At 52.9% G+C, this 26,025-nt stretch overlaps 6 protein-coding genes across 6 annotated transcripts; 1 reads left to right on the top strand and 5 right to left on the bottom strand.

The window, feature by feature from the left end:
• Window positions 1-1,773: 1,773 nt before the first annotated feature.
• On the bottom strand, window positions 1,774-4,179 carry J7T55_011477 (uncharacterized protein; the record flags this gene model as incomplete). Its single annotated transcript, XM_053134909.1, has 3 exons — window positions 1,774-3,454; window positions 3,532-4,077; window positions 4,127-4,179. The coding sequence occupies 3 exons, from the start codon at window positions 4,177-4,179 to the stop codon at window positions 1,774-1,776; spliced, it is 2,280 nt and encodes a 759-aa protein (XP_052999285.1).
• Window positions 4,180-10,314: 6,135 nt separating this feature from the next.
• Window positions 10,315-10,983, bottom strand: J7T55_011476 (uncharacterized protein; the record flags this gene model as incomplete). The annotated part of the gene is made up of 3 exons (XM_053134898.1): window positions 10,315-10,569; window positions 10,684-10,731; window positions 10,852-10,983. 3 exons carry the CDS (start codon window positions 10,981-10,983, stop codon window positions 10,315-10,317), a joined length of 435 nt encoding a protein of 144 aa, XP_052999284.1.
• A 4,270-nt stretch (window positions 10,984-15,253) lies between these two features.
• J7T55_011475 (thioesterase family protein) lies at window positions 15,254-16,243 on the top strand (the record flags this gene model as incomplete). Its single annotated transcript, XM_053134887.1, has 1 exon — window positions 15,254-16,243. The coding sequence occupies one exon, from the start codon at window positions 15,254-15,256 to the stop codon at window positions 16,241-16,243; it is 990 nt and encodes a 329-aa protein (XP_052999283.1).
• Window positions 16,244-16,930: 687 nt separating this feature from the next.
• J7T55_011474 (cryptochrome DASH) lies at window positions 16,931-19,090 on the bottom strand (the record flags this gene model as incomplete). The annotated part of the gene is made up of 2 exons (XM_053134876.1): window positions 16,931-18,524; window positions 18,585-19,090. The coding sequence occupies 2 exons, from the start codon at window positions 19,088-19,090 to the stop codon at window positions 16,931-16,933; spliced, it is 2,100 nt and encodes a 699-aa protein (XP_052999282.1).
• Window positions 19,091-20,630: 1,540 nt separating this feature from the next.
• J7T55_011473 (uncharacterized protein) lies at window positions 20,631-21,810 on the bottom strand (the record flags this gene model as incomplete). The annotated part of the gene is made up of 3 exons (XM_053134864.1): window positions 20,631-20,776; window positions 20,893-21,020; window positions 21,617-21,810. 3 exons carry the CDS (start codon window positions 21,808-21,810, stop codon window positions 20,631-20,633), a joined length of 468 nt encoding a protein of 155 aa, XP_052999281.1.
• A 738-nt stretch (window positions 21,811-22,548) lies between these two features.
• Window positions 22,549-25,821, bottom strand: J7T55_011472 (uncharacterized protein; the record flags this gene model as incomplete). Its single annotated transcript, XM_053134853.1, has 3 exons — window positions 22,549-23,510; window positions 23,578-24,286; window positions 24,352-25,821. 3 exons carry the CDS (start codon window positions 25,819-25,821, stop codon window positions 22,549-22,551), a joined length of 3,141 nt encoding a protein of 1,046 aa, XP_052999280.1.
• Between the last annotated feature and the right edge of the window lie 204 nt (window positions 25,822-26,025).

Genomic DNA, 26,025 nt, shown 5'->3' with positions numbered 1-26,025 from the left:
ATCAAATCTCGGTGTGGTGCTGATCTCACCTGAGCATCTGATGCTGGACGCAAGGCATCGTGTGGGCGTAAAAGCATACCCTTCTGTGCTGCGGGACATGTATGCAGCCATGATGCACAAAGGGCAAAGGCCATCCTGCCCCCATAGTTAAGCCTGCTCTCGAGACCGGTCGCAGGGCTGCAAGCATGCCCGCATTGTGGGGGTTCCAAGATTGATCGATAGAAGTTAGTGTTGAGGACGCTATTGGCAGTCATGTCTGCATGAGGCATGCCCCACGGGTCTTGAGATATGGCTTTGTCGCTTTATTAGATTGTCTTGGGTTATTTCGATTTCCAAAACAGCAGTGGTACAGTAATGAGACCACGAGACCCCGCGCTGTCATACATCGCGTAATGCGGTGTATGCCACCTGGGGGCCAAGCAGTAGAGTATGTTTCTGCACTTTTCTCGAAGGCTGCGAAGAAGGTGGTGTAACTATCTCGTGTTATTCTTGAAAAAGCCGGTGATGTCTTCGGGACAATGGTCACCTGCGTGATTGCCTTGATGTCTTGACAAGGCTCCGTCCGCTTGTAGACGAGCGAGTGCCCATCAGCGTGGGACCTTGGGGACTAGATATGGGGGTGGCGCTCTAATTTCAACATGCAGGTTGCTGTCATATATGATGGCTCCACGGGTTGCACAATTCGCAGGAGGTTGAGTGGCAGAAATCAGGGAGGAAAGCAGGATATTGACATCCCGATGAAATCTTGTAGGATTCCATGACTTGATTAGTTTTAAGATTATGTAAACGAGTGTCCAATAAATCTAATTTCTGGTAATCACACACTATGAATGTCCCCATCCTTGTGTAATCCGCGGATGCGCGACGGCGTGAAACGTTCGAGTTGTGCTCGATAAGGAGCTAGTTGACCATGTTCCTGTACACACAAATATGGGAATTCCTGGTGGTCCTTTGGTGGACCCGCTCACATAATTCCAAACGTATTGGGCACGTACTGTAGCACCGTACGTGCCATGGTGACAATTTCTGTCGGTAGAGTTTCGCTTGCAGGCTGTGAAGGTCTTATCCAGCCATTGAACTGGAGAAATTCCAAGCCTCTTTTCGCTGTCTGATGGATTATGACAGCCTCGAGCTGGGTGATCCAAAGTGGACAGAGCACAAGCCAGGTCACGGGCTTGGGATGCTCCCGGCCTAAAGAGGACCTGACGCAAACAAAACACACATATAGCTTTCAAGAAGTCGGGCGATTTACCGTCGAGCCTCTGGTGAGACTTGTGCTCGATCACACGGCATCACTGGCAACCAATTAACCAGGCCGATGGCCAGGCTCCTGGAGGGAGAAGAATGAGGCGTATTGAGGAGTCTCCGGGGTCCAGAAATAGTTTCCACGGTCCCGATGGATTGGATCCGGGAAGCAAACAAACATAACTATCCAATGAGACCAGTAGGAGGGCCCTCGCTTTCGCGACTCCAGGCACCGCGGTGTAGCCTGGATAGATAGACGTCCTCCAACGGAACAGCCCGGTAAGAATTGGGTCCATTCAGAAGTGGCATATTAGGTTTCAGTACCGGAGACAATCTTCCAGAGTCAATGCTGCTACCGCTACTAGAAGGCCACCAATCATCTGCGGATAGTATCAGCAACACGATGAGAAGCATGATTGTGGCAGGAGCACAAACCAACGATGAAAGCAGTAGCCAGGGGCCTATATCTGTCCTTGAGCTACGAGTTGCCGTACCAGGCCGGAGACACCTATTCGCAAACGTATGCATTCAAGAATCTATCTTTTCCATAACCATAGAGGCATCATCATCTGCATTTGCCGTGTCGCAATCGCCTTGCTCTGTGACCGAGACTTCGCTGCCCTCCGTTGTAGAACTGCCGAACGTTGATGAACGCGACATAGAGCCCTCCTTCCCAGTCAGGGTAGCGTCCTCGCTTGGAGCGTACTCCGGATAGTCTTTTTGGAACTCGGGTGTGACACTGAAGTGCTTGGTTTGTTTGTCGTAGATCAGCCACTTGCCGGAAACGGCGAGGCGGTAGCCCAGCCAGAGGACCCGTTCTTTTCTGTGCTCGGTCATGGAAGGCAGCTCGAATGTCTTCTCATCATCGTCGACCTTATTATGGAACCAGTCAGACGGAAACAGCTTGTCGGTCCAGAGAAGCCCTCGAAGAGACCAATCCTCGGGCAGAGGTCGGTCATTTGGCTGGGGAAATTCTTCAGATTCGATGCGTTCATGGTTCTGGCACTGGATTGACAAAGAGTTAAGCATCAGAGCCACCAAAGTCCAAGGAAACCAGTCTTGAAGATGCCTAATAGCAGTTTCATTGCCGGACATGAACTTCATGAAAGACAAGCGGACATTGAGATAAGGCAACACGTTCGGGTCACCGTAGCGGCGAGAGCTGATTGCATCACACTGCTTGGCAAGATCAGAGGCCTCGCTGAAGACTTTGGATGGTACTGGCCTGTCATCGGTCGAGTTTTCCATAAAGGTGTCCCTGTCTGACTCTGGTAGAATGGCAGTCATTAAAACATTGGGATTGCCATGTGTGTTTGCCTCAGTTTTGCCATACTCCAATTGAGAATTGCAATTTGAGATGGCAATCAACGCGCCAGGCTCCATCCAGCTTCTGGTTGTTCGCGCAATGTGGTTATCCAGGTGTGAAAGAAACTCACTCTTGGCCTTTTCGTACTCGACCATGAGTTCATCACGGTTCTTTGGGAAAGCTTTGTCTTTCTCGTCCGTGTTGCTTGTAATGAAAAGGATACCATGAGCCTTCACGAAGTTGAGGTCAATGGCTTGAAGACGAGTCTGAGTTCCGTTGATGATCGGATCGAACAGAGTGAGAATGCTATCCCGGGCGGATTTGAATGGTATCGCGACACACAGACTCTTGGTATAGTAGAACAGCTGCTTGACCGCATTCGGCCTTGCAAGAATTGCCAGATGATGATGAAGTCTTCCCGTCGTGGGCGCCTTGTCGCTTGCCTTCGAATACCAGTACCTCGACACGTCTGTCCAGATCTCCCGGTCGCGTATATCCTCATCCTCGATAGCCATACGGTATCGACCGAGATCTCCGAGGCATTCGATCCACGTATCTTCAAAATTTGGAACTGTTTCGTACAGCAAAGCCATCATCGAATAGGCGAGGTAGATAAAAGTGAGCATATGTTCCAGTGAGGCAGGAAGCCTGTGGCGTAACAGTTCGAGGAATGAATGTATACCGTGGCGCCACATTCTTGCTGGCATGGCATATTTTGATGCAAGTCTTCTCAAAGCCGGGCTTGCCGACGGATGTTGGGAGGCTAAAAAGAAGTCGTGGTGTTCATGCAAAAGAGTACGGTGCAGCGCAATCAACGCCTGCCACTGTTCATTATTGAGCTTTGGACTCGAATCATTTTGTGCGCTTTGCGAACTATCCACCTCGATGCACTTGGACTCGACCCTGGATCGTGGAGAGTCAGTTAAGAGAGCATCACGAGATAAGGAGCCAGTCGCGGAACAAGGCTAAAATCGACGCACATTACCAGGCCCGCATAAATTCCTTTTACTTCGGCAACTAATTGCTCCTGACTGATCGGACGAGTCTCGGGCTGTGGAAGCATTGTATTTACGGAAGGATCCTCCTCTTCCACCGTCTGGCTACTAACTTTGTTCTCGCGGCGTCGAGACGGGCGTGAATTTTGTTGAGGAGAGGGCTGGGCAGCCGGGTTGCGAGTTAAGATGGGATCGCCCTCATTCCACAAGCGGCCCTTTGTTCTAGCTGAAGGTCTTGCGGGAAAGTCGGCCGTGGACTCGTCTGCTGGGGTGTTTTGTCTGCCCTTTGAGCGCCTATTCGGAGAAGGCGACCGAGTGCGATCACCCGCCTTGACGGAGTTCGTCGGGCTCTTTAACCGTTTTCTCGCCGGTGTGACATCTTCTTGGGTTGGCTCGCCGCTCGCAGAGGGAGCAGAGGGCTCTCGCGGAGTAGTGTCGTCGATATTGTCATTGCCAGGCTCCTGGGATGGCTGGTCTTTGGGTGGCTCAGGAGGAGGCGGCTCTTTTGTGCTTGCCGGAGCAGCTTGGTCACTGCAGAGGTCAGTTGAGTCCTGGGAAGTTTGCCAATGGCATGACGCACTTTTTTGCTTGTCGACGTAAATGGTTTATCCACCCCTGTGCTAGGTTGGCCATCGTTCAATTGGTGTGGTTTTGAGGAAGTGAAATGGCAGCGTCCGTGGCAGGACGGCAAAGAGGTGTGGTGGGGGTGGTGACCAACGGCGGGGCATCACATAGCGACAGACAGGTCTAAATTTGACACATGGCGTGTGTTTTGGGGGGAGAAAATTGATAAAATTTAGTTAAGCTAGAATGTGCATTGAATTGGAACGTCGACTTCTGTGAGATATTGAGAAAACCAACAAACTAAACACAGGTTGCGGCATTCTCTTAAACGATCGTACGGACGGCTCGCGCACGATGGCTAGCAAGCTCGGATAATGTGTCCCACCACTGGGTCGCGTACCAGGTACTTGGACCCAAGTAACTAAATTTGGTACGTACCCAGGCACCAAGGACTGTGGGTTCCTGTTGCGAAAGGGCGGGGCTGGCTGGCGGCTGGTTGCCTTACGGCAACAGTATGGGCGAACCATCTGCTAAATGCAGGTGGTCCGCCAAAAATTGCGGCTCAAAAATTCGGGGTCAAGAGCACAATCCTCCCACATAGCAGCTCCCGGTCAGTCGGGCGTTCATCATTCATCGATGCCGCACTAGGCTTAGCCTTACCGACTACCCCCAAGTCAGTATTGCTAAGCACCCACGATGGATTGCATGGACCAGAAACAAACAGCTCCAGAAAAGATTAGTAAAGTAGACCATGGCAAGGAGCTGTTGAGCGGCACGATGCGGTCTTTTCAGGTGTCAGATTCGACATCAGCAACATTGGGCAGGCTAGCTTCAGACAACACATACAGGGTGGCAAAAAGCGATGAGCAACGCCGTTCTTATATATCGCTAGGCACTGCGCCCGTGCAACAAGCCCACGGCTAAACTCTGTGACCGTCAGATCCTCCCGCGGTAATGTTCACAACTCCATGACAATCCACCCTCAAGGTGATCATGTATGTTGCCGTAGGCGGCTCTGTTTCAAAACCTCTCTCGTGCTCCTACATCTTCTCGGCATCGTCGGCGTCGCTATAATATTTCGGAACGAGGGACGCTTCTTGTCCCTCCAGCTGCACCAAAGGACACGGGAGTGCTGCTGGCTCGATGATTCGCTATCAGTCTTCTGGAATGTTACAGCTGAGCAAACGGATGCGGCCCTCCTCGATGCCAAATACTTCATCTGGTCATGGTCGAGCAGCTTCAAATCCTTCTTGTCCTCCCTCCGAAAGTCTGCCGGCACTTGTTCTTCTGATTTTCTTCCACAGTCTTTCTAAATCTCTCATCCGTCCCTGATAGGCCGGTTGTCACTGACAGCCACATCGCACCAGTATCTGATTCCAGAGTGTCGGGTCCAACCCTGAGCCTCTCTTCGGCCCGCAGTCTGACATCCCGCCTAACGACCCACTTTTCACCGGTGCCTCCCCTAAAATGGCCCCCAACCCTTTGACGGCTGCCCCCAGAAAGAAATCTTGTCTCTATGCTTTTTCGCTTGTGCTTGACTTCATGTAATGATCACAATTCACTAACCTAAGTCGCAGCTCAGGGCTATCTGTTAATCCGAGGTCGTATCGTTGCCGAATAGGACTCGCCGCCTGTTGGGGCAGTGCACGGCCACACCGGGTGGCGAGTGGCGTGCAACGTGATATGACTTCCCGTCGCTACACAGAAATCTTCTCTAGATATCAGAGCAGGAGTCCTCCTACTCTACAAGGAAATTCGTTATCGAAAATTATCTCCCGAATTTAGGCGAAACCGAGAACGTGGCCAGATCTGCGGTGGCAAGTCTCTGAGGCTTGACACGAGACATCCATCCAACTATTTTACTCTGCAATACGACCAGGAGCAAGAAATTCGAACAAATATGTCGACAATCTTTTCCATTTCGAGCACTCCTCTTCCCGATGGTGGCCATCTTCGCCAATATGATTCGCGGCGACGCGTCCTGCCTTCTTCGTACCGCGTCTTGGAGAGTGGCCGTGCTAACTAATCACAGCTGCCTGGACTAGCCGGCTTCGCTCACCTTCCTTCGCCCACGGAAGTTGACCTCCGGTAACGATGGAAGCACCATTCACTGTCGTGAACGCCTCCGCCACCACAAAAGCCTGTCACAGAACAGAACTGATCGGACCGATCACCATGTGAATTTGTCGTGGTTGGGTAGCTCGCCTTGTGCCCTGCGAGTGACCTGAGCCAGTGACTCACCACAACAGTCAGCAGGAAGCAGGATTTGCAGGTCCTAGGCTCTTGTTGCCTGGATGCCCCTGGATCAGAGTAATCGTGATTGAAGGAAGCGAGACAGCCATTGGGAGCTGACTGAAAAACCCTGGCTGGATAGTCTTGATCTCACGCCTGTACCTGGTCATTTTCAGGGGCAACGGAGGCTGTGTTTTCATGCAGTAGTCTCGCGACTAATAATTCCAGAAGGCCCTTACAGAGCTTCATTGGGTAGTTTTATCGTCTTGTCGAAGCGAGTGGTGCCTCCACAAGGGGTCGTACAGCGCCTTGTCCAGTTGGGAAGTTGTCTCTTCTACCGCTCTTCCACGCGCTCGATAACGTGTGACCTTCTGCCTTGCTTTCTCACGTGGACAAGCAATATTATTCGGTGGCTGTTGCATATTCAGCTCTCACAGGACGGCTGAAGATACGAGACGTGAGGGGAGATTTTGGCGTAAGCTGGGCGACAACAGAGCCTTGTGAGAGTTGATGAGGATGTGATGATGCTGCCTGGAAGTGCTTAATCTAGGCTGGTCGCCTCACAGAGCCTTGACAGCTCTTGTCTACACGGCAGGTAAATTTGTTTCGTCCCCGTGACGAAGGGATCGCGTTACATTAGGCTGTCATGCTTATTGTGTCTTGCTCATGCTCTTGGTCACAGCCCAGCTGAGGACGTTGTGCGGAAGGCTCTGGTTATCTATGAAGAGGGTTGATTATGCTGATGGGCTGTGTCGTCTGAACTCAACGCCCTGCTTGGGTGAGCAAGGTAAGAAGTTCTCATATGGAGAGCCTCATTTGCTTTTCAGCTACAAAGTGTCACTGGTTGCATGGCATCAGATTTTGGATAAACCTAATTGCTGCTGGGGAATTAGAAAGTCAATATTGAAAGCTTCATATGTATCGAGTAACTGGGAAAAGAATTGCTGCCCAATCTATGGAAAATAGTCCTCCTACAGTATACTAAGTATAGGTATCTTGACAAAGAAAAACAATTTGATTGTTGTTTCCAAATGCAAATTCTCGACCATGAAGGCAAAGTTGTGGCAACGGATTCATGGTTGAGGTGGCATCGACCATTAACACTTAACCAATCGTATTTGAGCAAGTGAAGCAATTGAAAATTCTTCAAGTTGTTACAAATGTCTTCCTCGACGCTGTCGAACGTGAATGCGGCTTTTTCTGGCATCACTCGCAGAGCCCAACAGATTGCATGAAATCAGGCGTCTACACCAACAAGTCCCTATTGGTCTTCAAATTTGCCAATCTGGCATGATTTGTCCACATTTTCTTTTCTTTTCACGAGGGTACTGCACCCATAGTGGAAAATGAAGCTTCATGTGGCGATTTCAGACCGCAAAATCAAATGCATACTGCATGTACTATGCGAGAACAGCTCATGACCTTGTAGCCTCAACAAACTGATTTTTTGAAAGGAACTGACCGAGAAACGTTTTTGGGCAAGGGCTTTTTCTATGAAAGCTGATTTCATTTCCTTGCATTCAACTGCACTAATGGCCTGGACCCTTCCGCCCCATTGGAGTGTCCACAACACGCATGGCAGCCTGAATGCCGGTGACAATTGATCGGCCCGAGGCGAAATGAGGCAACACCGATGCCTGCGCGCGTGGATATGAGTCTATTCCATGCCTTCAGCGTCAAGGTATGTACGGCGGTGAAATGTCCATGTGGTGCGTCAGTGCGGTAATTTGGCGGTATGCTACCCTTGTACAACCAGCCCCCGAATATCGAGGTTGCAGGGACAACACACTTGCATACAACTCTGGCGGTGAGGATATGTGAAGTTTTCGATAGGCGGGCTTCCCGAACCTGTCCTTCGCTGATCTATTTTCATAATCTGAACACCTGTCCCGGTGAACTGATCGCAAGGACATTCATTCAGCACAGTATGCCACTGTACCAGAACCGATCCTTTTCGAAGTGACGAGCATTTGAGGTGTGAAGAGGACCTTCTTGGAGCAGGCAAGAGCTTAGTCTTTCGACCATGACTGTAAGTCTCGCTTGAAACAACATAGGGCGAGACGGCAAGCCAGGGTTGAGTTCCTGCCATTACGCCAAGGACACACGTTTCTATTTATTCATCATAAATGTTGGCAGCAGTACAAGTGAAGTGCATTAGACGAACAATTTATCCACATGATGATGTGTGTGATAGGGCGTCCAGTAGAATTAGTGGGCTGTACGGGGACATGTCCTTTGCAACACCCGGCATTCAAAGGCTCCATAACAGCCAAGTCCCTGATGGTGTTGCTGAGCACGGAAAGAAAATGGTGCAGGCGGTCCGAACACGGAAGGGTCAGAGATTCTGAGATGATTGTCCGAGAACCGGATCAAATGCACACGATCACAATAGCTTACTTGTCCGAAACACCACTTCAACTGACTGAACATACTACATACTCCTTTTCAAAATTCCATGAGGTAGTTGATGGTGGGTGAGCCAGTACCTATAGTCGCCGGCTACATCCCAGAGGAGCTCAGCTCGGAGGCAAAAGACTGGATATCACGTTAGGAATATTCTATGGTTACATATATTTGCTAGGTTTACAATGGTGAAAAATAAACAGCCTTTCCCAAAGATGTAGATTTTCCACAGGAAGAAGTGAAGTGTATGAAGTGCAGATAGGCTAAGGGTGGTGTACCACGTGAAGTTGGTGATGAGTAATCATGTGTGACTCTATGATATCTCCGTTGACATCCTCTGCAAGACGAGCTGGAAGCATCTTTGAAAAGTTTCCAGATACACGACCCCTTACGAGAGGTGGGGAATATACGAAGACAACAGACTCCCAACGACGTTCGAAAGACGAGGTCAATGTGCTACGAATATTCCAAAGTTCCCATGGTTTCTTCGCCAGCTCTCAGGTCTTGCTGCCGTTGACTGAGGCCTCGGAGAAAGACATCGGTACTAACGACGCTGTGGCTACACAAGTGGCAAGAATTCCCTCAGTGGCGACACTAAGCATTTGAGGCAAAAAAAGACAGCAACACGGCCACAAGGGTGACGGCATTGAGAGAATATTCTCCTCAAGGGTGAGGAGGAGATTTCCAAGTGCTGATCGGAGATGCAATGGTGAATCTCTTTCTCCCACGCCTGAGCCCAATGACCGGTTGCGGATGGATACGTCCCTGCCTCCAAAGGCGATGTGACCTCTCTTGATCAGCTCAGATGGTCCGAATTCCCTGTCTGCCTTCTTCCACATCGCCCTCACTACTCTCGAGATGACTGGAGCCTCCTGGCAACTATCACAGGGCGATGAAAGACACGATCCCTTGGGTATAGACGAGCTCCTGCTTGGTCGGAACTAAGATTCTGGAACGCGTCTCTTGGGACCCTTGTGCGAATCAAGGATCATTTTGACCCTACCATAAACATGGTGCGACCGGAGAATCCTGCTTGCAAAGATTAATGAGGCAGTGTTCTGGATGCCTTCCCGTTACTCGAGACTGTATACGTTAGAGAACGCCATTGATTCGAGTCGAGGCAAGACCCCTCAGCAAATGCCTCGCCTCTAGGAGCTTTTCCACCACTCAGTGCTGTCTCCTACACAGCTGAAGGAGCACAAGTCCTGAACAGCTCGGTGGTGTTCAGCAAAGAAAAGCCTCATTCGTCCGTGTCGGTTTCGGGCTCATCAACATAATCGGCTGACATTGTCGTTGGGCAGCATCGCGGACTCACTCTACAGCCCTGCATGTTTGCGTGCTCCTTGAAAGTGGGAAGGCATCGCGTGCTGGATGGTCGTCAGCGAACTCAGTGGGGACACGTTTTCGTTGCCTACAAGAGGCTGCATCTAATGTTCTCATGACTCGACGGACATCGCCTTGCTGTTGAGACAGTCACCGAGACATCATGAGCAACATACCCACAAGATATGCACAAGATTGGGCTCCATCCAGGCGTCAGACAGGGCTGACGAGATCCGCGATGTGGCTTCACTCCTTGTCATCGAGCTGGACTAGATGTTGGGCCTTGGTGGACATAGGTGCTGTGTTGTCTTTTCGTGAGAGGCCGTTCAGCAGAGGGCGAAACGAGGCGAAACCGCATAATATCTCGAAACGTTGAAGCCGGTCCTGGGCATCGATGCCAGATCGAAATCTCACGGGTAGGGCTTCGGTTTCCGGCTGGCCCCAGCAGGCATACCGCTCTCTGCCCGAAGGCACCGAGCTGCCTCTGTTCGGCACGCCGCCCTAGCACTCGCCTTGCCAGAAGTAAGTGGGATGGAGGTATCCGTAAGTGCCAGCCCTGTTCTGACGAAGGAAGCGCTTATAATATCGCAGAAGCGTGGTGAGGGTGTGGCGTACAGTTGCAGTGACGCGAAACAAGCCGGAAGCCAGCCCCTGGAAGTAGAACTGATAGGGTGAGAGGAGCCATGAGGGCTCGCGTAGCAGCTCCACGCTACCAGAACTTAAAGGCTGCCCTCACAGAACGCAGAGACGAAGGAAAAGTTGGTCCAAGGCCCCCTTGTCTACCTTCGTTCTGTTCACTGACAGTGACCGCCCAGGCTCTCTGAAATTGCTTGGATTCTGCTTGCTTTTCGTCTGCAGAGCAATGTCTTCGGCATGCTTCAATCTTTCTCTTGGTACGCTGGGCGCCAACACCATATCCCGGACCTTCTTCGAGATTTCTAAAGACTTGTTGCCTCAGAAAGTAGGCTTCCATGAGCTCTCGACCTCAGTTCGATGTAAACATGTGTGTGGCCTGAGGCTTCAAGCGAGAGCAAGTTGTATCTGTCCGGGTAAGTTTCCCAGTGGGTGCTCCTGTAGTCCCAGCGAGAGGAATCGTACCTCGGGCCCTGAACCTGGGTGGCCTGAGCCTGGTGTAAGGCCTAGTCAACTCTCAACCTCTCATCAGTCAAAATATGAGGCTGACATGCAGTGACCCGCTCGGCACGTCGACTTCTCGACCACTCGTGTACTTCCCCGGTGCAGTAGGCGCTCCAACATCTCTGTCATGAGTGTGCACAACCTTCGCGGATGCAAGGTGCTTGTCGCCACAATGAGAAGCATAAACATTCAACGACGGCTCAGGCACATGTGAGGCGATTGTGTAGACTCGCCCAGGCCCACTGGCAACGTGGGGAAGACATCGAAGGCTTACTGGCTTTTACACACAGCTCAACTGTTCTTCGTGCCCAACCAGGTTGAGCTCGTGGAGTGACATCCACCTGGCCAGATCTGGATCATTGCATAGCAATAAAATGCATGATTGGCTTGACATGCCAAATCACTGCAGGGATTGGCGCACTGAGAGCAATAGTTGCAGGCTCCAACAGTGGAGCCCTAGACGTTGGAAGGCCACTGGAACCCAACCACACAGACATTGGGCTACAGGTCTTCCCCCTTTCAGCCACCCCTGCGGCCCTGGCAGCCATCAACCCGCTGAAAAGATAAAGGTCTGCATTTCAGCCCTAACATTGCAATATCTTTCTTAATGGGAATCCCCTTTCTCAATGATCTGAATGCTGTGCTTCTCAAGCTTGAAAGATAATTCGTTACCGCGGATCTCACGATTAGTGTCAATTGCATCTGTGCCGGCGTTCCCCGAGCTATCATGGCTCCCCGGGGAACATCTTCCGCCTGCTGGCTCGCCGCTTGTTCGCGCCAAAGCAATAGAGAACTTTATGCTCCACACTCCACCAGGCAGCAGAGACTTGTGGGCAAGGCAACCAACCAAACATTTGGGATGCCGAACAAAGCCAATCTCACGATCCGTGGGAAACCCCTCATCGCATCTTTCGGCACTGTTTGAAACCACAGTCTTTGTCATTGCGCGCCGTGACGGTAAATTTCCAAAGAAAGTACCCCCGAGACTTATGCCCTCGCTTTCGTTTCTGCCTCGCAAGGCAACTTTGTCTCATCTTTGCCCGGGATGGAATGAATCTCCGGTCACAGTAGTATGAACCGCGCGGCAAGCCATCCGGTTATCGGGCCTTTTCTTCCACCAATTCCTCAAGATAGAATGAGGGATCGAACTATACGAGGGATAAATAATGATCCATCAGCACCTTACCATACGGCTGAAATGGCTGTGCCGGAATGAATTCAGGCGTATCGCGGAGCCATCTATAGCGAGCTCCAGAGGGTCCATGGAATCATGTAAGTTGATTGGCCCAAGGACCTCCATATTTGGAACGCCTGTGCCACATCTCGAGCAACAACGCCGCCGCCCCCTTTTCGCATTGCTGCCTGTGAGGCTGGTAATATTGACATTTTATTTACTTTGAATCACACAAGGCTGCCCTGCCGCATAATGTCTGAACCAGATTAGAGACCCTGCAGCAGGCAGACTCACGGTTGACCTGCGTCTCTGATGGCGGCTCGGTGAAGGTCAGGGGCTGGAATGAGATCGAGCCCCCCCAAGGCAGCCAGTCAACATAGCACGTTTTAGGCCGTACTATTGACATGTTGCCTGGATTGCCTCAGACAGATTGATGCCTCTTCCGTTGTATCAACAGATTGGCTGCGATGCAATGAAAGTCTACACGAGATCCAGCCATCAGTGAAGTCTAAGGATGTCGGGGGCCGTGAACAAAGGCTGTGAGCCTCATGTAAGGTGGTTACTTATCCTGGAAACAAATATGCAAATTATTAGCATTTGATGACACACCAATTCCACAGCTGGTCATATCTGTGATCAACACGAGGCACACAGTAATACGATAGTGCGTATTTGTGCGTACCAGTGGAACGTCTTAGTATACCGCAGCATTGAACAAAGTATGGGTCATTTCATTCCGCACCCTCTCACGTCCAAACTTTTCGCCCAACTCCTAGGTTCAGCCCATCACCAAATAAAACCTTACCTATCACTTACTACCCGTTGGAAGGCAATGATCACATCTGACCCCAAGGCAGCACTAGGCATCGGGGCAACTGGGCTGGGGCCAACAGCAAACAGCTTTCCTTCGCCAACAGCTCTAAAGGAAGCAGTCATTCGATGTTCCATGAACCACTAGTGACCAACATATCAAGCCATCGCAGCCACCAACAACCCAACGTCCGAAGCACTTGGGCAATGCGGTGATCCTTCCCTGAAACCGAGTGGTGAATCATACATTTGTATACATTCTTCGACGGGTACATGTACAAAATATTCAGCCTTCGTGCGTCTCCCGGTTGCACTCGCAACCAACGGCCTCAGCTGCTCAACGACCTGATGGACAACTCAGCGGCACCCTCACAAGGCGAGTTTTGATGGGACGAAAAAACCCACGCGAACAATCAAGGCAAACTTTGACGGCTTCATGTACATTCAAACCAAGCTCCCAACCACACATGTGAGTCACGGCACAACTGAAGAGGTTGCAGGCTTTCAGGGCGTAGGGCCGGCGGGAGACAGCCTGAATCGCAGATTCCTGCCATATCCCGCCCTTCCACACGGCTCAGGGCGAATGGCATGATGCTGTCCGTTATTAAGGGGGGATGAGTCTGCCCTGGTGGCTTCGTGAAGCCTCGTCGGCGCGCGTTCGGGATGGCAGCTCTGAACCAAAATATCAGCTGCTACATATTCTGCTTGACGGAGTGCGTAATCAGCCGTCACACGCATGCATGCCTGGCTGAGAAAACAGGCAGGAACCAGCGACTTGGCGAGCACATGCCTTGGGAAGGAGTGAGCAACGCCACGGTTATGCAATGCCACCTCGGTTTAGAAGAAAGAACAGGAGTTGAGGGGGTAAATGTGTGATGTTCAGCCGATTTTTCGAGAATTCTCTGACCGAGATGCGTCTACCCGGATATAAACTCGCAAGTTCTGTAGAAGGACCGGGTACTGTACCCGGTAGGGTGAGTGTGGTGTGCGCGACATGCACCACCGGCTACACCTGATATATGAGCTTGAGCAACGCAGCACATCGGCATCACTCAGCCATCATAAGGGGCCTTTCGCCAATAATGGTTGCCCCCTTTCCGACCCGGCTGGCAGCTGAATGGAAATTGTCTAGCTGCAGGGTTCCGTTCCAGATTATGCGCCGTGACTTGGGCTACTGTCGTGGAATATGGTTCCACGACTGAACTCGAGACGCACTGCCAATGGCGGGGTCCACATTGCATACGAACTCGTGAAATCCATCCAGTCTGGAGATCGCGGTTTTCTGCCTTCGGCTTATCGCTCGTGACCAGGGAGAGAGCCCTACGGACTCACAAGAAGCTGACCGAGGTGTTGATGCAACCTAGTCCCAAGAACTACTTTGGAGGGACCAGGTTGTTCTCGGGACATACTGTTCCAGAAAAGGCAGACCGAAGAAGGCAACCATTGCAAGACATTGATCGCTTGCTGACCGACGCGGGTGTGATCTAAGACAGACGATCGATTATCCGGCATATGATCACTCACATAGCTCACTGCCGAGGACGGTGCATTCAACGGGCCGTGCCGCAACGTTGAGAGCATCGAGGCTCATGACGGTAGTACGGCAGGGAGGCGACTGTTGGGTCCCTCATGAGCGATGATCAGTCTTCTGGACCAAGCTGCTCATCGCAGAAACTGGTTGATGGGCTTAGTCGTTTGAGTCCAATCTCCAGATCATGACTTCAGATAGTGCACATGAAGCATGCGAAGCTGGGTTGCCTCCTGATGCGCGCGCAGATCGGGGGAAAATAATCAGTGGTTGCAAATATGTTGACCAACAGAAGTTCAGTTGAAGGCTCTCTGCAAATAATTGTAGTTGTTCACGTAATCTAAGCACTGAAGGGCCAAGACTAGTGTGCCTGCCGCAGCGGCGGTGACGTGCCGAGGCTCTGCGGTGGACCTAGGGGCAGGTCCGAAATCGAAGCCGCAGCGGCGTCAAGAACATCTGGAGCGATTCAAGAGCGTGTACCTACAGCATCTCCCAGCTCTCAATGCCGTTGGATCTCGATCGGTGACGATAGCACCATGCCTCCCATCTCAGTACAGCGCCGGCTTGCTGTGAAGTTGGCGCAGCAAGCCCAATGGCGCATCGCGGCGAGCCAGCCTCAGAAACTGTCTGCACCAATATGCCAACATCGAGGCGTGCTACGGTCGCCAGCAGCTACTATTCGAATGCCTCGCTGCTCCCAAAGCCTCTCAACCTCCTCGCGACTGCTCAATGAGCAATCGGCCTCTCCAACCAGCGCCCCGAGTACTCCACAAGCACAACCACAATCCTCCCAGCCCGATCCTCCACCGCGAAGAAGACGGCCCCGTTGGGTCTCCGCCGCAATATTCCTCCTCCTGGGCCTCGCCTCAGGCACCGGCATCCGCGCCGTCCTCTCGCCCCCGCCGCCGTTACTCCCAGGCACCGAAGTAGACGAGTCCCTGAAGAGAGACATCCGCGCCGCGGCGGCCAAGCTACCGCTAGTCAAGCACCTCCTCTCAGACCCAGAGTGGTCGGAGGGCCACCACGAGGCCTACGCCGGAATACCAAGCGAGGCGCGCGCCCAGCGCATAACAACGGGGCCCCTGGGCGGGTCGCGCGGCGTCGGCGGGTACCAGCACATCTTCCACAACAACACGACGGGCGAGGTGGTGGCGGTGGTGTACCTGGGGACGGGGACGATCGGCTGGCCGGGCGTCGTGCACGGCGGCGCCATCGCGACGCTGCTGGACGAGCACTCGGCGCGCGCGGCGCTCAAGGACCTCGCGGCCGGCGGCGGCGGCGGGCTGCTGACCGCCAACCTCGACATCACCTACAAGCGGCCGACGCTGTCGTCGGACTTCTACGTCATTCGCGCGCGGGCCGTGCCCGACGAGGCGCTCGCGCCTGAGGAGAGGGGCAAGAGGGGCAGGAAGGTCTGGGTCGATGCCACTGTCGAGACTGTCGACGGCAAGGCGTGTGTGGAGTGCCGCGCGCTGTTTGTTTCGCCCAAGTCGGTGAACCTAAGGCGGGTGCCGGAGAACTTCTGAAGGAAGCCGTGGTTTCTATCGAATGAGGTTGATATAGAGGGACTACACTCCAAGAGGGAAATGTTACATAAATTTTATACCTTTAGACAAGGCCTTCTAAGACGGACAGAGTGGCACCATGCGTGGGAGCTGTTTGCGACAGGAAGATGTGGCAATAGATACCGGCGCACCTAGATGAAAGACCAGAGGCAGACACGAGTGTTTCTGTGAGCCATTCAAGAACTGCAGAGAAAGGGGCGTGTTTGTTGAACAGCACTTTCCTCATATGTGAGCTCATCAATCATCAAGTATTCCTACCCTGACGGCTTGTGAGCGCTGGGGTACGTACTCGTCGCTCTCACGAGTCCTGAGGTCCCTCTTCACGCTCTGAAGACCTGAACGGGAAACAATTCAGTGTCAAGTTGACGACAACAAGCAGGGCCTTACTTTCCGGTTTCCATGGTCCCAAGTGTTCGGCTGTCGTCAATGTCTCACAAGTCTCGAATGTTGCCTTTGAGCACTGGGTGAACAGGGAATCTCAGACGGATTCAAAGAGACATCATGTAGTTGCGTAGATATTATATGCTCCAGCTCATGCAGTACATGTACGATTAAACGCAGTTTCTCCAACCCAAATGTGCTAACTTTCTCGAACATGTACAACACATACATACCCTATCCTACAGATTTCATCCTCCAACCCCAATTTTATGACGGAGGGCCAGTCGGGTAAGGCCCTGGATATCCTCCTTGATAGCCTCCCCTGACAGCCATGTTATGATAAGCGCCACGGCCAAACGTTCCCATTTGTCCATTGATGGGAGGTCCCGCATAATATCCAGGGCCATAATTCGGGGCGTTGTACTGGCCACCACGGCCTCGTCCAGCGTAGAAGCCACGGCGCGGTACGCCATGGTTGAAGCCTCCGCCACGACCGCCGCGGTGTGGAGAGCCTCTGTGCCCAACGCTTCCATCTGAGCTTCCCGGACCGCTGGCGCCGTTAGTCTGGTTCAGCGGCCGTCCGTTGCTGTCGAATCCACCGGCACTGGGCGGACGACGCGAGCCACGTGCACGGTGGAAGGGTCGCTTATTGTTCTTCGGTTTGCCATCGACCAGAAACTCGATCCTCTTGACCGGGTCCGTGACCATGACATTGTCCGTCAGGCCTGCCTTCTCAAGCTCCTCGGCCGACGTCGTAGACACCTGGAACACATTTTCAAGTTTTTCCAGTGACTTGACTTCTTGCACCCACGTCCTCACATATGCGCCCTCTTTGTCATAGTCGAAGGCCTGTTTGACCGGGTTAAAGATACGAGCTTCCCCCCTGGGGTCGTTCCCAACACCTGCGACGTATTGCCAGTTTGCCCAATTTGAAGACACATCATAGTCTACCAGCATCATCTCGTACCACTCCGCGCCAAAACGCCAGTCGATGCCCAGATGTTTTGTTAGAAAGGACGCGACGTTCTGCCGTGCTCTATTGGACGTATACCCTGTGTGCAACAATTCACGCTGCGACGCATCGATCAGTCCCATGCCAGTTGTACCGGTATTGAACCTTTGAATGATCTGTGCAACTTCCTCTGGGCTCGGCTTTTGGTCCGGTAGCGCGTCTTCCTTGACAGATGATTTCCACTTCGGTCTTTTCGCGCTGGCCTCGTTGTCTCCCTCGTAGTCGTGGTCTCGAAATCCTTCGATGCGGAAAAGTCGGGCCCCAAACTTCATCGTGCAGAGTCGCATGTAATCCCTCCACAGCAGCTCGAAGCGTACCGCACTGGTCCCATCGTTCTCTCCATTCCCGAAGCCATGCGCGTCCTTGTAATCTTGATCCGTCCCATCCTCATACTTCAGGAGTTCGTGATGCACTTGCCGAGCTGTAATGCAACCCTGAGCCAAAAAAGCTGACAGCTTGGTACTGAATGCGGAACCAAGCATGCCATTTCGTGTCTCCTTGTAGCTGTACATCAGACCGTTCTTGATCAAGTGACGAAGGCGTTCGTTTGCAGCGGTCTCTCCACCCTCGAAGGGGTGAGCAGATTCAGCCCCTTCAGGATGCGGAGGTATTCCAGACAGAAAGTTTCTGACCGGAGACAGAACGGCCTCTTCAAGTTCGCCATAGCTCGTCGGGATAGTGAAAGGGCCATGTTGTTCTGGGATACGCGATGCATCTAACATGGGAGGGAGCTTTCCTTTTTCTGGTCTCGGTAGTGTGGCGCGCGGGCGGGATCTCAAGGGCTCTATTGACTTCCTGTAGGTGGTGAACACATCAGGGATTTCGCTGATGGGCGTCGCGACGTCCCGACTGGAGCACACTGGTCAGCATTGTCACAGGCCTAAAGAGGAGGAGCACAAGTTTACTGACTCGTCCACATAGTACTTCTCGTCTGGCAAGAGCTGGAAATTGGTACCAAGCGTCTGGCACACAGCAGAAACAGCCTTCTGGTCTCTGCGCTCTTCAACTCCTTCCTCGCCCGTCATCCACACCGCGCCGACATGTTCCTGTTGATCTCGGAAACGCTCCAACAAGCCCTTGACAACGTCGGCGGCCAGGCCTACGCGTATTACAAGATCGCTACCAACGGACTCGAGAGCTTGCTTCAAATCCCACGCCGACTGGGTTATGAACTTCGCTCGATGAGGCCCTGTCCTCCAGACTTTGCTTACTGCGCTCCTCGCTTCAGGGTAGGGAGAAGTGCTGCCGCTCTGTAGAAAACCGGAAACTTCGATTTGCTGTGCAGGGAAAACATAGACTGGTAAAAGATGTGTGAAGCCATGGTCAGCCTGAGTGGCAAGCCGGTGGAAGACTGGATTGTCCGACAAACGCAAGTCGTGCCGCAGAACGTAAATTAGAATGTTGGATTTGGCCATGATGCTGAGGTAATTGTGAGGAAGGTGTTTGATTCAAAGTTGTGGGAGGTAGAAAGCACTTTCTATGCCCGTTTAGCGTGTCTCGAGATGTGTTGTAGGTTCTCCGAAAGACTTCGGCTTCTCCCTCGGCACTGAGATGCTTCAAGATCAAGGCAACTCGTTGAATACAGCAAATTAGACCAACGCTTCACAATCCTGAACAATTGGACAAATTGTCTGGCTAGCAGATGCTCAAACAATCATTGCCTGGGTCTGGAGTTGTATTTGGAATGGTTGTGTCATAGACTCCAAAGTCGGTGCGCCAGCCGGGATGTAGCAGTCAGGCAGGGCGAGTCTGGATAGTCGGTTTCTCCCGGCGAAGGCGACGTGGGAGTAGTGGTGTTTCTCCAGGGGCAGCTGCGTGCGGGACGAAGCTTGCAAAAGAATTATCGGAGTGACTTCAACCACAACTTGATTCTTGAGCCTAGAAGCCAAGATTGAAAGCAGGCCTGGTGAGGCTCAGCACATGTGTCTCGAGGGGGCCAACCGCTCGGCATATGATGATGATTGCCAAGCCGGAGAGGGAAAGGTCTGGAAGTAGAGTTGACGAAGAGCAGAGCTAGGGTAGAGTTCGTGTGCTCGCTCGGCCGCCCAGCTTAGCCGCGGCCTGATGATGAAAGCCTGGGGTCCTCTTGATGGGGGACCCTGAATTCCTGACAAGAGCTTATGCCCAATTGGAGCAGTAGTCTGAAAAAATCTAGAGCCGGAGATCTTTCCGGCAAATGCAACGCACAGTATGCCGCCTCCTGTAATGGATCTGTGTCTGTGGAGAGGCGTGGCCGAAGCGTGGCCAACAATATTGATGGAATGGTTTGTGATCTCAGGGCGATCGACGCAAATTAGGCTGAGCGACGAGACAAATTTTGCCAGGGCCAGCTTTTCTCAAGGGGCGGGATTCTTGTGGTGAAAACCAATGTGTCTTGACAAAGGCGATATCGAGGGCGGCGACGATGATGCTCTCGAGCTCAACTCCTGGGCAACCACTAACAGGCCCGCGGATGTTACGACCGTTGGGATCGTTGGGCACACGTTGTTACTTAGAATTGGGCTGAGAGCAGTTGCCCTCAATACACTGAGGACGGCCATTTTGAAAATCGTAAGCATCGATGGGGTCGTGGGAAGCGGATGGAGGACTGCGTCCACAGCAAGCCTGGCGATATCCAAAGACGGAGGCCGACCTGGAGATCGAGGGAAAGAGACGTCAATACTCCAAAGTCCAGACGGTCTCTTGGGAGTCTCCACTTTTTGGGCCTGGTCCCTGACGAACCCCTGCTTGGGGGGCCCCGGTACGTATCCCCGTTACTGGGGGTTACATGTAGGAGCGAGCTCTGATGCCTGCACCTGCACCTGGAGCTGCAACTGCAACTGCTTCACCTGCATTGCCTTGCCTCTGTACTACAGTGTACCTGCTGTGCCCAAAGCATCTATACACGTATTCAACTGTCTTAGCTGAAGTGGAGGGAGTAAGTACGCGTTGGAAGGCTTCATTGGTCAATTGGACTCATGATGAAGAGGCCTCTCCCCGTGATACCTCCTCCCTGCTCGGCGCCTGGGCGGACGGCGGGGCGGAAGCGCCCACGGCAGCTTCGAAAGACATGGGCCTCAGCAGTTTGAGTGACTTGGCTAGCTGGACCTTGTGTTGTTGTGCTATGCATTGCTTTGTTAGGTTTTGTCAGCATACTTTCAGCCCAATATGCAACCTGTGCTGACATACTGTGTTGATAGTCGATATGGTAGGGACAGTTTGAGACACCACACAGTACGCGTAGACAAGACGAGATTGGGACCCTCAAACAATGGCAGCTGTGGATTGCCGAACTCCGAGCCGTCCAGGGTCAAAGACGTCACAGACTCAGGGACGATCGTGGCATTTGCTTCTGGTGCTGCCGTGCTGCCAAAGCAAAACCCATGCCCACATGCTGTACTCCCAAGGGCAAACTCTCGCATTTCCCCAGTTTCGCATCTAGGCCACATGGCAGCTCCTGCTCGATCTCATCGGAATGTTGATCCTGAAGCTCTCAATGCGCATCCAATTCCTGCCTCCCTGGTCCCTGGCCCCCGTTGGCCCTCGGTCCTCGATGGACCTGGATGCATTGACCTAGATGGGTCACCAATTGGCGAAAATGGGTATTTCCGAGGATCGATGTCTACTGTGCACCGTGTGAGGAGAGCACAGTATTCACCTACTCACCTTCTCCCGTCTTTTCAGCCCAGCAAAAAAGCCTGATCAGTAAGAGCGGCAAACGCCACACCCATCGGCTTCGCGCCCTGTCATCCTCCCATCTTAACCAAGATCCGACGCGAAGAGCCTACCATGCATCTCGCGCTACACTAGCTGCGCCTTGGCATACACAGAGCGGACATCAGATCTGTAAAACGTGCCAGTCTGCACATGTTGCTCGCCGTCGTCCATGACAGGCCTCCCCGACGCGCAACGGCACGTGCTGGGTAACCTTCCAGAAGGCCCAACGTTGAGGGTTCCCTTACCGGCGAAACAGGTGCCGAGAAAGCAGGGCGAGAGCAGTGAACGCGGATCGGATCCTCGCCGCCTCGGGCCCCAAGCCAGCGACGCTTGCAACCCTCCCCGCCGGGCTCAGTCTTGCGGCCTCGATCGGCTTGCCGACCAACAATGTCCCGCCCATCGCGGCCACCTGGCTGATTTCTCCAACCCTGCCGTCCATCAGCGAATGTGCGTGTGCGTGTGCGTGTGTGTGGCGGGTCTTTCCGCCCGCCTGCGCATCTGCCCTCGATCCTGAAGCCCGACGCACAGGTCCCGTGCCTTATCTTGTTTTTGTCCGAGACATCAATAAGCTACAGAAGCAAGCAGGCCTGAAAGTTGGCCTCCCAGGCACAAACTTGGCGATGCAAGGGCGACTCGGCCGAGTGGCCGGGTGGCCGGGTGTAAGTGGGGAATGCCTCCCGGGGGTTTACAACATCTGGAGTGGAAGAGACCAATGACACAGACAGACAAAATCCAAACGCTCGAGATCATAGCAGTACGCTGCAATCTTGTGTAGCACTAATGCGTCGAAGCTCACTGGCCATAGCTAAGCACCTGTCATCGGGCAGTGGAGTTACTTCTCCCGGATCATCATAATCGAAAACCTAGGCAATTCATTGTTGACAAATTAACTGAGCACATCCACAACATCATTCATCCTAGGAGTGAGACAAGCCGGAGCATCAGCGCTTCTGCTGGCGGCTTCTGTCATTCCAAATGTCGCCGTTGCCCTTACGCCACGCACCTCGAATGGCCATGAAATCATTCGAAATCGTAAGGCCATCATGACGTTGGTGCTATCAAGACAGTGGGACAATCCGCAAGTGGGATAATTCTGTCCATAGGGCCCACTCTCTGGGCGCAACGGGCAGTCATCTAGTCGAGCTGCAGTCGAGCTGCCTGCGTAGATCACCTGCCACTACCACCATGACTGGCCCGCGGGAAGAGAGCTGGTCTCATTATCACGTGCCCGTCCATTGGCAGTCACGATGGGTCTGGTCGTAGCCTGATTCGAAGTCTGGGCAGAACCAGTTGGCCGAGAAAGAGGAACGCCTCCAGACTGGCGAATCATCGGGGCATAGGCAGTGGTCTCAGGAGAGCGAAGGTCGGACAGACCAGCAGCCATGCCATGATCAAGCTGAATAGCCGGAGAAGGGGACGGAGACTGTGTCTGGTGATGGCCAGAGATATGTGTATTTTTAGCGGGCTTTGCCGCTGTTGTGCCTCGTTGCTCGGGCGTGGTCCAGCGAGACTTCGCGAGACCCGGCTGTTTGGCAACAGACAGGCCTCCCATTGGAAAGCTACCATCAGGTTGTCGACCGTTAGGAGCGTTATCGCGGGCCAGCGACCCCTCAGGCATCGGTTCCCTATTGCTCGTGTTCCGCAGTGACGGTGGCGCAACACTCTCGGGTGGAAACGGGGCTCCAACTGGTCCGCGTCCTCCGCCTGGATGATTCAAGTCATTCTGGGATGTTGGAATCGGAGCCAGCCGCGGCTGTACATTCCTGGGCTCGACTCGGCCAGCCGTGGGCAGAGACTCCTCCTGAGAGACCTGATTTTTCTTGTTCCCCTGCAAGATGTCCTCCATCATCTTGGCCATGTTGGCGAACTGAGACGCGTAGATTGACTCAGGCTCAGCTTCATCAGCCAGGGAGAGGCTACTCATGTTTTCAATTGGGCTAGCATGCTCAATATGGGGCTCCAAACCCAGCATCGCACGCTCGCGTTCGATCTCGGGCCGGCGAGCTGCATCCTGCTCCAATGCTCTCGCCTCACTCGGAATGGCTACCAGCTGTCTGGGAGGCTTATCAGTGGTCACGACTTGTCCCATCTGCTCACAACGAGCAAAGACTTGGGAAAGAAACTGAGTGCCTCTGCGCACTAATAGACAATACAGTCAGCTTCAGTCGTGTTCCAAGATGGACCATGCTAAGGACCAGACACTTACTTCCAGGGTGCATCAATACCACCTCGGCCTGGCGAGCTCTGGTCAAGGCAACACAGAGCCGGTTGGGGTCGTCGGTGAAGTCCGTGGCGTTGGAGCGAACGAGGTCCAAGAACACAAAATCAGCCTCGCCTCCTTGGACCGTGTCGATGGTACGGGCTTCGAGGCGTGCTTCCACTCCCAGGCGAGCCTGAAACATTTGGGGTAGGTTCTTGATTGACTTCTTGTATTTCATGTAGGCTTCTTTATATGGGGCGATGATGAGGATGGTCCCACGATCAGTCTTCCCGACTTGACGGAAGCTTGTGTCTTGAAGCAGCTCAGTAACTCGATCCATGACCCAGTTCCCGTGGTCCTCATTGGACCACGAGGTTCCGACTCGCACCTCGCCGCGCTTGGGACTGAAAGCAATCAAACGAGGCTCACGGCAAGTCTGGCCAGGATCCATGAAACGCTCCAGGTACCGCTGGAGGTGCTGGACCGACGGTGGGAAAAGCTTGTCGTCCGGGTGGCCGCTGATCATCTTCATCTTGTAGAACATGCCGGAGGCGAGTCGCTGGAGACCACCATAGGCACGATGGTTGATGAGGAGAGAATGTTGAACTGCTCCTGCCCGGTCTGCCCTCTCCATCATGCTGACCAACATTTGTGGAACCCAAGGATTATCTCGGACATCGTCTGAGGCAACAAATGGACGGGTTTGGCGGTGATCCTAGGGGGCAAGTCAAAATCTGAAGTACGCAAAGTCGGATTTGTTTTGCCTGAGAGTAAACTTACACCGCTGAAAATCCATGCCACAGGCTCGAACTTTGCAATTGCAACGAGGGTTGAAGCCTCGCGAGCGTGAGGAGACTCGTCGAAGATGACGATATCAGGTTTGAAGTAGCCATCGAAGGCAGTGGCTGCGGGGACGGGCGTGGTCGCTATGAAGTCGACATTCCTGAGCACATCGCGGTAAAGCTGATTCACACTGTCCTTGAACTCGTCTGACTTCGCGACGCTTGCATTTTTGGTTGCCTTGCCCAGCAGGTTATACAGCCCACTGTACTTCCTCGTCTTGTGTGCATCATAGACGTCCCACGCAAGCTCATCGAGGGTGGGAGCCAAGCAATCCGGGTTGATAGATTGCTTGCGGTAGCGGTTCAGTCTCGCCATAAACATGAATTTGGAAGAGAAGTCCAGTTTGCCTGTCCCGGTACCCCTGTAGTGCCACCCATAGAGCCGAACGGCGTATTTCTTGAGTCCCAGGCTCTTGTACAGCTTCACCATTTTGTTCGAAGTATCATCGAGCGGCTTGTTGATGTCTAGAATGTACAGGACTTTGGCAGATCTCTGTTCGAACTTGTTAGGCGCCAGCCAAATTTCATTCCTGGACTGAATGGCTGTGGTCAGCACCAGATTCCAGTGTGTCTTTCCGGCGCCAGGGCCGCCAGGCAAGATGCAAATTCCACATGGCAGATTGCCAAGAACGGTCCTGTAGGCTGATATTTGGTGCTCGTTGAATCCCTTGAGCATTGTGATGACCTTAGCAGGGAGTGCTCCCCTGTTCATGGGGTCTTGAAGGTGGGGAAAATGGTTGAACATGTTGACTTGGAACCGCGGGCTTTTGAACTCCATCAGGTACAGAAAAGCATCGTATTGCTTCTGAGTCCGATCGTTCTCTGGGTTCAGCGCCAGTTTGGTGACTGCTCCAAATTCGGCGTCCTTGGTGGCTGACGAAATACTGAGCTTTATATTGACCTTGACAGCCTTCTTGTCCCCAAAAAGGTACTTCCTGCTCTTCTGTGGCGTAATACCATGGTCGAAATCATCTGGGTCGTCTTGGATAGGGTTCAGGAGGCCTGGGGGCACGTCTTTCGGTACCTTGACCTCGAAGGCAGCAAGGCGATAAGCCTCTTCGGGAAGGCCCATCGAGGCAGCAGGGTTGTCGACACGCTCGGCGTCCAGCCATTTCGACTTTTTCTCTTTTCCAGACTTGCTCAGGATCATGATTTCGCAGTTCTCGCCCTCTTTCGGGAAGCACCACTGGGATTGATCGCCAGGGCGGATCAGGAACATCCAACCCGACTTGTCCTTTCCTTGCCACACGTTTGCGACCACCCAGGCCTTGAAGGCGATCTGCTTCTCGTTGAAGGCATTGATCTCCTTGCTTTCATTTTGGAACTCGACTAAAGTGCCCTGGCTGTGGCGACGGTGGTATTCTGCTGGGTCATCGAACACGTACAATGGGGTTATTCGTCGGGACATTTTGGGCAGATCTTTCAAGCTCGCTGCGCGTCTGGAACGAATTGACAAATGAGCGTGTGGGTTTCGAGATCCTTGAACTACAGAATCAGTCCATGTGAGCTGACGAAAACTTTGTGGGTAGTGGCTGCAAGAGAGGGTGTGGGTTGGGTTTTGGTGGGGAAGGAGGGAAGGAGCTCGAGACGCGTCACTCTGTCGACAGGAGAG

This window comes from Diaporthe amygdali (assembly GCF_026229845.1).
Source record: "Diaporthe amygdali strain CAA958 chromosome Unknown NODE_2_length_3802984_cov_64_841326, whole genome shotgun sequence".
Taxonomy (NCBI): Eukaryota; Fungi; Ascomycota; class Sordariomycetes; order Diaporthales; family Diaporthaceae; genus Diaporthe; species Diaporthe amygdali.
This window is presented reverse-complemented; position numbering and strand designations above follow the sequence as displayed.